Genomic DNA, 12,830 nt, shown 5'->3' on the forward strand with positions numbered 1-12,830 from the left:
TTTCTCTGTATTTTATCAATTAATCATCAACCAAAGATTGTTTATACAGCCTTTAATCACGAGTGTCTCAAAGAGCTGCATGAGCCACAACGACATCCTCGGCTCAGATTCTACTATAAGGTAACGTTATCACTGGTGGACGATGCTGAACATGTTACACACCGAGGAAGACACTAAGGAACTAGTTTAAATATTGTGTTGGTATTGTTAAACTGTCAATAGCACTCACCGTAAATATATTTTAAAAAATTCACATTTAATACATGTGATCGGTATTTGCCAGTCTCCCTCATTGATCGGTTATAGCAGTGGTTTTCAAATGGGGGTACGCGTACCCCTGGGGGTACTTGAAGGTATGCCAAGGGGTACGTGAGATTTTTAAAAAATATTCTAAAAATCCTTTATAAATATATTTATTGAATAATACTTCAACAAAATATGAATGTAAGTTCATAAACTGAACATCAAATCAAGTAGGCTATTCCATTCATTACAATGCAACAATGCAATATTCAGTGTTGACAGCTAGATTTTTTGTGGACATGTTCCATAAATATTGATGTTAAAGATTTATTTTTTTGTGAAGAAATGTTTAGAATTAAGTTCATGAATTCAGATGGATCTCTATTACAATCCCCAAAGAGGGCACTTTAAGTTGATGATTACTTCTATGTGTAGAAATCTTTATTTATAATTGAATCACTTGTTTATTTTTTAACAAGTTTTTAGTTATTTTTATATCTTTTTTTCCAAATAGTTCAAGAAAGACCACTACAAATGAGCAATATTTTGCACTGTTATACAATTTAATGAATAAGAAACTGATGACATAGTGCTGTATTTGACTTATTTATCTCTTTTTTTCAACCAAAAATGTTTTGCTATGATTAGGGGGTACTTGAATTAAAAAAAATTTCACATCATTGAAAAAAGGTTGAGAACCACTGGGTTATAGGACCCTCTGACAGGAGGGAAGAGTCCACCCATATCCTATAGTTCTAAGGCTGTTTATTGTCCTATATTCAAACACAAGTGTAATTAGTGTTCAAACTGTTTTGCAATTTTACAGTGGCAATATAATATATACTTGGAAAAACAAAACCTCTGCCTCGTTTTAAATGAATACTAAGGCCTACTACGCTACTGTATTTTAATGTTGGTCATGGTGGTACTTTGAGAGCCAAGTGTTTTCTGAGGTGGTACTTGGTGAAAAAGTACAAATGATATCAATACCAGCGCTGGAGCCAACGTAACCGTCTCAAGTCCAGAGAAATCTCTCATTTGGTCGCGCTCTTTTGTCCAACTTGCAGACCCGCCTTGGTGGAGATCGAAACCGAAAGTTAACTTGGGGTGTGTGTTGAACACATACACACACATCTGCCAACTCATTCCTGGTGCGTCTTCCTCCGGAACCTAAATGAGATACAATCTGTATTTGCAAAGATAAAGACATATTGTGCAATCATTGTTACGTTCTTTAGCATTTGTACTGCACATGAGGTGAGATTTCATGTACATTTCATTTTGCCCCAAGGTTAGGAAATATTCTATCAGGTAAAAGGTAAAAACCTGATCGGAACATCCTTACTATTCACAGTGATACATGTTGTATTAAATGCGTCATTAGACAAAGAAGCAACACAATAAATGCTAAATTAAATGTTTCAACTGTTTAAAAGGATGGACATCAAAAAGCAACAACACGGCCATAAAGGGTGCAAAAATATTTATTGCTAATAAACTTGTAATCAGTTGGTGAATATGTGTATTTGGTTTATATTTACACTATAAGAGTACAGAGGAATGGGAATGTGAAAAAAAAAAAAAATCCCAACCGTTTAAATAAATACAGACTACAAACACAACCAATCCCTCTATACAGCTGGAACAATGATTGCAGTGGCAAAAAAACCCTATATAAATTTAATATATATTTAAATTATAGTCAGAGAACCTTATCCATGTGCATTCAGCTGCCGTCTTTTGCGGGGACCAATCCAAGAATGGCAGAGAACATCTATGATGTTACTCTTAAGTGAGGCAATGCAGCAACATGGTCGATTGTTGTTTGATAACGCGATTGTGCACGTTTCTTCTCACTACCAACTGTCGTAGAATGAGTGTTTCACATGCAGCCTTTGAAGCCCAGACTCCTTCCTAAGTTTTATGCGTGTATTATTTGCAGTAAATATAGTTTTGTCGTCAAGACATCACATCCTTGGCTCGCAACAGTCTAGGAGTTAAAACAGTAGCTTACACACTCATAGTTTTAGTGTACGCGTGACAGATGCTCAATTAAAAAAAAAAAAATATATATTACCAGTAAGACAACGGCAGCAAAACATTAAAAAAAAAAAATGTCACAGTTAACTGAAGTGCATGGAATGCAAATTCTAAACATGACATTTGAACTTCATATCATGTTTCATTGAATGATAAATGTTTTGTTTTATGACCAGTGTGTAGTGTTACTAAATAAGTCATTACAGAGCTAAAATAGTGGCCTCTTCTAACATGCAGGCAGGAGGATTGTACACATTCAGAACTCCTTAGTGTCTTTATTTTCAAAGAGGTGGAGTCTTTGCTCAGGTGTCAGTCCTTCCTTGAGACTCTAAGGGTAAACAAAGAAAGTTGATATTAATATCCATTACATATATATTATTGTTATAGCAAGCCGTCAAATCATTTGAAATCATGCATACATACAAACAGGGAAGACATTGGAAATACATGAAATGTTTTATTCCCAGTGGGGTGTCTAACATGGTGGGGAATGATCGTCAAACCAAGAATAATTTGAAAGTGATCGGTCTTTCCTGTTAACTATGAGTCTTTTGAAGTTCTTCATCCTTGTTCCTACCTATTGTACATGCATACATTCGAGCAAACTGTGTGACAATACATTTATCTGTCATGGACAAGGTGACCTCTAAGTTAAACTTGCCTAAGGTTGTACAGTTATGAATTTGCACAACTGGACATCAGTTCATACGTAAAGCTGGCGTACGCACAAATCAGTGTCGAAAAGTTGCGTATGTTGCTTTCCAAGCAAAGTATGTGATCCATAAAAACAACCTGGCAACAGGTTGAATGGTGAAGTGATGCCCTACAGCAGTGTTTAACCATAGGGCCGGGCCCCATTGTTGGGCCGTCAAAAAATATCAGTTTCTAAGCTGTGGTCCGTATGGGCCGAAGTAGTACTCAGTTGCAATACACTTTTCTATCACTTGTGGCATTAATGACGATCTAAAACAAACAGAAGATACCTAGATCTTAAGTCATTGACAAGTTTCTTAAGCCCAAAAATTATGACTTCATAGGTGAAGCTTCATTTGCACTTAAATTTTATTGACAGTTTGGTTAAGAAACATTTAAAATGATTATTGTTATTGATTTACTTCAGTTTGTTTGGTTTTTAGTTTGATTTAGAACACAAGTGTATGTAAAATTAGGAGTTCCTTCTTATGCAGTATATTCGGTTAGCACTTACCACTTTCTAATCAGCCGAAGGTTTATGTGTTAAATAAATAATCTCTGTTATTAACACATGCTTTCATATCATTTGACAAGATTTTAAACTGTAAGTAGGTTAGATATAATTATTGAATAAGATTATAATCAAAGGTAAAATGATAATTCTGTGTTAATATTTAAGTGGGCCCACGGGCCCCTCTTTAGTGGAAAAGTTGGGCCCCGAGGTTTAAAAAGAACCCCTGCCTTGAAGTATGTTAGAAATGTTTTTTGGCAATGGAAGCAAATAAAAGTTTATTAAAAAAAAATAAAAAATGGTAACATTTATTTTCTCATGTTTGTTGTTAAATTCCAAATCAATGCATTGACCCTCAGGCTCTTTTTGAACTGAACAGATTGTATATCACGGTTGGAAATCATTCAAATAAAATATACTGTATGTACTCATGAATGAGTGGTAAATAGATAGCCGTGGAAGCAGTTCCAAATAGTAACATAAATACCATCATGTATGAGTGTAATAGCGTTTTTTTCCGCTGTACTGTCAAGGATGTTAATGTCAGCGATAATTTTGATGAATATACAGCAATTCATCTGTGGTGTAACTTCAATAGTGTTTTGACTTTGAGGACAGCCACTTTTATACAGGTTTTACTACACTTATTTTAATTTAAAATGGTAAAAACCCTAAAAACATGCTCACTAAAAATGAAAAGGTGTTATTTGATATCGGACCACTTTTTTTAATTTTTAATATTTGGCCACAACGAGGCAAAGGACGCTGTGACTCCACCTCTCCAAAGTCTGTCTGTGAAACGCCACATTCATTAGTCACTTTGCAATAAACTTGTATGGTAAAGTCGAGGCATGGGGAGGGTGTGACCTGAGGTGGGGGTTACCTGCTCACACTTCTACTTCAATGTGTCAATATGTGCGTAAGCCAGGTTTTAGTCTGAATATTCAGAATAAGTCTGACTATATTTGTGCGTCAGCAGGTTGATTTTCTGGTGTATAAAGACTTTAAGTCAGAAATCCACGTAGGTTTATAGATGGGACCCTAGGACTTGCTTTAGAAGCAGTAAGACTTCAGCATTGCCATGCACGCTGTTTTGCGTTCTTAATGGTGTACGCAGTGCAACTTACAGCTCATTTTTGCGTGACCTGCAGCACATTCTAGAATAACAGTTTATCAAGATGCACAAATATTTAGCTTGTTCTCATATCTCCCGCTCCATTAAGTTAATGATCATCAAAGTTATGCCTGAGCGTAGCGGTGGTTAACTTATTTTTCACATTTGTGTACCTAAGGTTTGTTAAAATAACTGAAAAAAACCCATCTTTTGTACACTAATCCTTTTATTTCCTAAAACACAGGCGTCAAACTCAAGGCCTGAGAGGCACATCTGGCCCGGCACATAATTTTATGTGGTCTGCAAAAGCCTGGAAAATTAATTTCAATACATTTCAATTTTGACAGAAAAAAAGTAATGCATGCAAATGCAGTTCTTAAATCAATACTATTTGATAAGACAAGATTTGTTTTATCTTTAAAACCCTTTTAAAATTCAATTCTACACAACTAAAATATCTGCTTGTCACTTAAGTGAATTGTGAAGTGACTTATATTTATACAGCGCTTTTCTCTAGTGACTCAAAGCGCTTTACTTTTGCTCAGTTTGTTGGTAAACAATGATAATAATCAAATGAAGGGGCAATTGTGTGATAATCAGTCCTTTCAGGTTTTTCAGGCTTTTTTGCGATGGTTGCTGGCTTTTCTATGATTGTTGACCTAAAATGCCTGATTTCGCTGCAGCATTTTCAAAAAGTTGCTACAAAACGGCCCCTGAGATACATTTGATTGGTTGGACAGTTGCGTTGCGTTTAAGTGCTGCTGTAACAAATTCGACTGCCGCAAAAAGTGCAGGTAAATTGCAGGGATTGGGAAAAATTGCCAGGTTGCGCATAATTTGCGGGGATTAGTTGAATTTGCGCAACATGGCGCGATCATAATTTTGAAAAACCCTGGAAGGACTCATTAATATCATGAAGCGGCCCTCTTGAGGACTTCTGCGACTGCAATGTGGCTCAGGATGAAAATGAGTATGACACCCTTGTACTAGTGTGAAAACTACTTCCATTAATCACTGTACAGTGTGATGGGGTTGACAACAGCAAGAAACATTGCAAGTGAGGTTCAGTTTTAAACACATACATGCTTACACACACTCGCACACACAGGGCGCCTTGTTTTTCCAAACCAAGATACTGGATTGAGTGATCCAAATGTTGGCGATAATGTCGATCGATTTGGGACAGCACTACACGGTCAGAATTTGCACACTTAGTACACTGTCTACACAGTAAAGCGGAAGCTCGATTTACAAACTCTTTTTACGAACCACAGACTGAATACAAATATTTTGTTGTACAAACCTTGTCTCAGCGTATGAACACTTCATCCACCCATTGTGAGCCTGCAGCCCCTTCATTTTGAGCGAGCTTATCGATCTTTGTTAGCAAAGCAGTGCAGTCGTCGGTGACTGTGCTAATTGCTAGTTTGTGTGCTTTTTAAGTGTTTTATTTTTATTTTTTTAGCCTTTTTTACAGCATTTTTATAGTTTTGCTAGCTCAATGGGAGTCCAAAGAAAGCAATGGACAAGCAATGTGTGGTTTGAAACATTCAGGAAGTATCCACAGTGTTGTCGACACTGCTTCTCCTACCCCTTTCTTTGACTGAAAACCAAAATTCTTAAACGACAGGTACTTTTCAGAGGCGGTACAGTACCGAATATGATTCATTAGTATTGCGGTACTATACTAATACCGGTATACCGTACAACCCTAGTTCAAAGTGTACAAACTTTTACTAAAATATTTACTTTTGTTGAGGCTAGAACCCATTATTCATGTTTACATTGTTTCTAATGAAAACATTTGCTTCAACATATGAACTTTTCTATTTACAAACCCATTTCAAGAACTAATTAAGTTCGTAAATCAAGGTTCCACTGTAGACATATTGAAGCGTACGACACAAGCATTTAAATTCAGACGCAGCAACAAATGCACCTGCTGGAAAATGCAACCAAAGCAAAACAGTACAAGCGCGCTACTGAAGCTTATCCGTTCAGTTTTGCTCAATGCATAATTGTAAGAACATGTTGATGCATATTTGTTTTTTATGGGTAACTATTTGAAATAATTGTTATTTTTCAACTCAGTTCTAATAGACTGGTTGGTCTAAAGCAATGTTTTACAACTACTGTGTTGCGGCACATCATTTGATCATTTGGTGTGAAAATATTGAGTTTCACTAAAATGGCCCGAAAATCAGGGATGTGCAAATCGATCCGCCACCAATCAGTATCAGCCAATTTTTGTAAAAAGTATGTGATTGACCATTGGCAAATAATACTTTTTAATGCTGATCACAAATGTCGATCTTTTCTGGCTAACGCTGAAGGCAAAAACCAAAGGGTTTAAATCAGTGGTTCTTAACCTTGTTGGAGGTACCGAACCCCACCAATTTCATATGTGCATTCACCGAACCCTTCTTTAGTGAAAATTTTTTTTTTTTTTTTTTTTTCAAATTCAAGAAAAAGTTATGTTTTTTTACTGGTGCACAAAATGAACATCACCTTGTTCAAAGAACAAAACCAACACAGTGCATGAACTCACAACAAATTACACACCTTACACACATTACCATTAATTGATTAACGTGGACCCCGACTTAAACAAGTTGAAAAACTTATTCGGGTGTTACCATTTAGTGGTCAATTGTACGGAATATGTACTGTACTGTGTAAACTGTATTGTGTATTCTCTTCCTTTGCAATCTGCTAGTAAAAGTTTCAATCGATCAATCAAACAACCTGCAAATCAGATGGAAAATTAGAGGGAACATTGTTTGGGGGGTATCCATAATACGCTGATAGGGAGAAGTTTTTATTTACACGATAAGTTGGATATGTCTTTACCTCCGTGGCGGAGGCTCCGCCGAACCCCTAGGGTTCGATCCAACCCAGGTTAAGAACCACTGGTTTAAATGATAGGTAGATAGCAGTTTTTGTGCACTATCAACTGCTGCTCAAACAGTTGTACGTGATTGAGAATAAGAAACTACAGTAAATATTGTATTGATATTGGTAAACTGTCAACAGCACCATAAAAACAATAAAAATGTACAGCTAATTTATGTGATCGGTATCATGGGATCTCACTCATGGATGATCGGTATCATGGGATCTCACTCATGGATGATCGGTATTGGAACCGTCAGCATAAAGCCTAGACCGGGACATCATTCATACTGAAAAAATATTTATTTACAACAAATAACATACTTTTGTTCATCTATCGATGTCAGTGTCAGACAGAACAATGACCCGTTCATTCGCTAGATGGCAGAAGATGCATAAATAACCTGTAGAGTATTTGCACCTACTTGTTCATTCATAACAAGATACAGTAAACCGTGAGATTTTTGTCATGTAAAATATTTGCCTTAGTTCGATAAAGGTGAGAAAACACTGCTCTATAGAATAAAGTAACTTTGCATATAACATGGGGATCCTACATTCTGTGGAAAAAAAGCAGTTGTTAAACAACTGGTAACGAAGGAGAAATGTAGTTTCTTGTTTATTAGGTACACAGCACACACCACTGTGCGCTCACATTGTTCCACATTGTAGCATTCTCTTTTGAGATTGTCCTAACTACTATTAGGGTTAACTATTAATGGGGGGTTATGTTGCGATCAAGTAAAAACTATTCTTCCTTATAAACAACATTAACACACACACTTGCACTGGGCAAGAATGGAGCAGCAAATGTTGAAATGATGCACGTGAATAAAACAAGGACGGATAAATCAAATGTTTGTCTTTTTAGTTTGAGGTCCTATAGTGCCACTGAAAACAAGTCTTTCACACAATACTGACAATGTGACATGACAGAAAGGTTCATCATTATCATCATCATCACAGACAAACAGTTCTCCACAACTCTGTTCCTCACCACCATGCATGTGTGCAGTGATTATTTTAGCATTGGAATGTGAATGGGTGACTCAGATTTGTCAGGTGCTTTAGAGGCGGTGGACAAGTGGATGTGCTTGAACACGCGTCGTACCTAAAAGGAGAGGGGAGGGAGGCCTACACTTCCTCAGCAACCCTAACTGTCCCAGGGCATGTCACGACTCACAGACTGGGGACACAAGGGGAAAAACAGACCAGCACGTTTGGAGTTAACTTGGCACCACACTTTTCATGGATTTACAAGTGGGAAAAACAAAGAGCAGCTCAGCAGACTTGCACAGCGAATCCTGCATCTGGCCAGTAGATGGCGCTAGAGCACTACAATTTTTTTTCTGGCTGCTATGTGACCTGAGTCACCCACTGCAATTCATTTTGAGGTTTACTGTACAAAACAAAAAGTGATGCACTTTTATAAGAAATTCTGACACAACACGATTCTGAGATGAGATTTCAGCATAAGGTAACCCACCTTTGACCTCATGGTGCGTTCTGACCGTTTGGCCGCCGCAGCTGCCATCTTAAGGATGTCAGGGTTGCTTTTGGACTTCATTATATCTGGAAGAGAACATTTTAAAAATGCGACATAAAAAAAGAAAGGTTGACAATATATGTGACTTGGGTGTGGTCAATCGAAGGCAGGGGTCCCCACACTTTTTGACTCGGGGGCCACATTGGGTTAAAATAATTTTGGTCGGGCAACCTATTTGTGTATATACAGTATGTTTGTGTGTGTGTATATATTCATATTTTATTTTGTTGTCTTGTCCCCCCCACCCCCTTGTCCCTACATATTCTGTCTCTGTTTTCTTCCTCCCCCCTTCTTTATATCCCCTCTTGCTCTGGTCTGGGTGCGCCAAACACTAAAAAATATCCAAACATGTTATAAAGTTAAATACAAATAAAGTTTAAGTTAAAGTACCACTGATAGTCACACACACACTTAGTATGGTGAAATGAACCTCTGCATTTGACCCATCCCCTTGTTCCACCCCCTGGGAGGTGAGGGGAGCAGTGAGCAGCAGCGGTGGCCGCGCTCAGGAATAATTTTGGTGATTTCCAAAATTCCAACTCTTGATGCTGAGTGCAAAACAGGGAGGTAGTCCTTGGTATTACTCGGCCAAGGTTTGAACTCACGACCTACCGATCTCAGGGAGGACACTCTAACCACAAGGTCACTGAGCAGGCTACAATAGGGCAACAAGAGAAGTATCCCACACTTCTCTTTTCTTAAGTACATCTGTAAAGCAGATATGGGCATCTACATCAACAATATGATTTGCCTGAGCGACTGGGCAGGACATATTAAAAACATGTATTTTTTTAAAAAAGCGCCGGCGGGCCGGACTGTAATTTTGGGACCCCTGATCTAAAACATTAATCATTTGTCCTATGATGTTTTGTTTGTAATGTTCAAACATTGTCTCATGTACTAATTAGCACAATCAGATGTTTTTTGTGGCATGAGGTAACCTGAATATTGCAGAATATTTTTCTCTACCATATCCTCCTCTGTCCACTTCCTCCAGTGATGGTTCGCCGAGTGCTTCATGAGCCAGCTGTAGCTGGTCTCTGAGTCGGCCAAGGTCCCGCTCTGCTTTGGCCTTGACGATACTCATTTCTGTGTAGATGTCCTTGTACTTATCTGTTGCATATTTCTTGTCCTGAAATGACATTGTTAGGCATTTAAAGGAAAGGTCAGTTACTGTCATGTGTGTCACCTGAGACATATTGATCTAACAAAGGGGACAGGGTAAACATACTCTTTGCGCAGCTTGGAGTTCATCTTTTAAGGAGTTAATTTCCTGCTTTAAGTATTGGACCTCGGACTCCTTCACCCTCAGCATAACCTTGAAACAAGCAGAAGATTAGCATGATGACAAATACGTACATCACATTAACAATTAGGACAGACTTAGTACAGTATATCATAAATAAAAATTGGTTCTATCACTTGGCTGAAGATGAAAATCCTTTGAACCATACTTCCAACTCGTAGAGCTCTTTTCCCTGTATTGTAGTGTTTGTGTCTCCCATTCCATCCTCAGATGTCATTGAACGCATCTTGGTGATTTCTGCTGCCAGACGATTGTTAAGTTCCTAAAGGCACCACACAGAACAAGCTCAGACCAGTCAAACTGAGTAGCTCATACCATGTCCCACAGTAAATATTTGTGAGAGACAACGTTTACTGTACTATTGTGTTGGTATCTGCACCTGGTTGTGAGCATTTAGCTCCTGGTTTTCTCTCTGACACTGCCTGAGGGCCTGCCTCTCGGCCTCCAGGGCCTGGGCCAGGTGGGCGTTTTCCAGGCACTTCTGGGAATACTGCTCTGATAACACCTCGATTTCCCGCTGGAACGAACACAGTTCCTCCCTAAAACACGGCACAAATTCACACTAAGAGAGGAGTCATTCAGATAAAGTTCAAATAAAGTTAAAACTTAAGGTTGTGGTTTGGAGATTTGGACATTAATCTATAAGAAAAAATATCATAGCTTTATCAATACTGAGGCAAGATCTCAAGTTATACAAACAAAAAACAGGATCCGAGTCAAACTGATGTGATGACGACTACAAATTAATGTATACTTCTATATTATATATTTTTGTCTAGTTGCAAGAAACCTACTCATGCTGTCTGTGGATTTCATCCAAGTCTGCATTCTCTGTGTTGCTGTTGGTCTTACGAGCCTTGTCCAGCTCCTTCTCAAGCTCTGACCGGTGGGCGTTTTTCATTGCCTCAATCGCTAAGATGAACACAAACATTTTCAATTAGTAATTTTTAGTCTTTGGGATGAAATAAGATAAAATGTTTAACTAGAATACCACTATGACATAACTCCAATCGACTACTCAACCGTTTTGTTATTGACTTACCAGCGATAGTGGCTGCAGTCTCCTCAGCCAGCAGTCTTTCTTTTTCCTCATGCAGGTTCTCTAGCTCTCTCTGGTGTTTTCTCTGCAGCTCATCTATCACCTTCTGATGAGACTCTTCCATTGCAGAAAAGCCCCTCTCACATGTCGCCTGTGACGGTAAAATAATAGCACAGTGAGTGTACAACTCAGCTAGAAAAGGACCAACCGCTCTCTTGATCATGTGAGCCGAGCAGGAAAAACCTCTCGGCCCACATGTAACTAGGCAGACGGTCAATGTATTAGCCAGCAAAGAACTTGCAAGGTCCTGCATGTTAGCCACGAGCAGGTTGAGTCTGTGTGAGTACAAAAGGGTTAGGAAGAATGACAGGATACACAGTACAATGAAGAAATGCATACATGTGAAGGGTTTAACAGTCATGTTTGTATGCATTGCATGATGTACTGTAAATGTGTAAGTGATTATTCCAACTCAATAAAAAATAAAGTAAATCTGGCTCTGGTGCAATACTTCTGATGGAAAGCTGAGTTAAAACAAAATCCTCATCTATCATCAGTTTTATGATCCCACACATTTAAAAATGAGCCAGCACTTTTGGGTTGCCTCCTCTAGACTAATCCTCATTCACATACTGACAGTTACTGCACTGCAAGTAAAGAGACACAGAACACGTTTCCACAAGCCCAACCAAACACATGCGCCGCTTCCGTCCTCCAATTCACTGACGCTAATCTGTGAGCTCAGTCGGTGGCTGCACACCGGCTCGCGTCCATTCTCTATGTCTCAATCCAACTACAGCAACAGAGGGGAAATGGCGGACCAGTCTGTTTTCACAGGGATAAAATCTCCCGGGAGCTCAGCTTCAGGAACCTACTGTGAGAAGCTGAAAATCCTCCCCGATAACTAACGTAAACTTCCTGATTTGACATCAGCCCCTGCAATGGCTTTATTTAGAAGTATGTCAGGGCTCTGTATAGTGTAAATAAATACATTCTAGGTCATGTCGTAGGCATGAACTCACAAGACAGCGAAGTTATAAGCGGAATTGCTCAAATTTTAATGTAAAAGTTCAAGTCAATCTCAAATGATCTGGTTATATTCTAATGGATATTGTGAAAAATGATTTGCTTGAGTATGTTGAAAAGATTTAGTTACTTTTTAATTATTACCATGTAACAATCAAATGTATTAGAACAACTAAGAACTACGGTACTTCTTACAGTGACTTAACATTATTGGCATCAAATAGGGAATAATTAGGGTTCTATGCCAGTCTAATGTAATTCTGCTCAATCAGTAAACAACCTCTTAAAATGATTTAGCGACTTATGACAGGCTACACAAGCAACAAAGAAAATGATAGAAAAAACCTAAATATTTGAATCAATTACATTTCAACAGATGGCATGTGTCAACTGACACATCATGGGAGTCACCCTAATGAG

At 38.3% G+C, this 12,830-nt stretch overlaps 1 protein-coding gene across 6 annotated transcripts in view; it reads right to left on the reverse strand.

The window, feature by feature from the left end:
- Positions 1–1,514: 1,514 nt before the first annotated feature.
- mprip (myosin phosphatase Rho interacting protein) overlaps positions 1,515–12,830 on the reverse strand; it is a 74,990-nt gene continuing 63,674 nt past the window's right edge. Inside the window, exons 17-25 of one of the 6 annotated variants that reach the window (XM_062056335.1) lie at positions 11,388–11,535; positions 11,140–11,257; positions 10,725–10,884; positions 10,494–10,607; positions 10,271–10,357; positions 10,009–10,171; positions 8,980–9,065; positions 8,605–8,679; positions 1,515–2,611 (exon numbers count right to left, since the gene is read on the reverse strand). In XM_062056335.1, coding sequence (XP_061912319.1) covers positions 8,647–8,679; positions 8,980–9,065; positions 10,009–10,171; positions 10,271–10,357; positions 10,494–10,607; positions 10,725–10,884; positions 11,140–11,257; positions 11,388–11,535 — 909 coding nt within the window. In that variant the 3' untranslated portion in view covers positions 1,515–2,611; positions 8,605–8,646. The other 5 variants (XM_062056337.1, XM_062056334.1, XM_062056338.1 and 2 more) reach the window with 5 other exon arrangements.

This window comes from Entelurus aequoreus, linkage group LG08, assembly GCF_033978785.1.
Source record: "Entelurus aequoreus isolate RoL-2023_Sb linkage group LG08, RoL_Eaeq_v1.1, whole genome shotgun sequence".
NCBI classification, from domain to species: Eukaryota; Metazoa; Chordata; class Actinopteri; order Syngnathiformes; family Syngnathidae; genus Entelurus; species Entelurus aequoreus.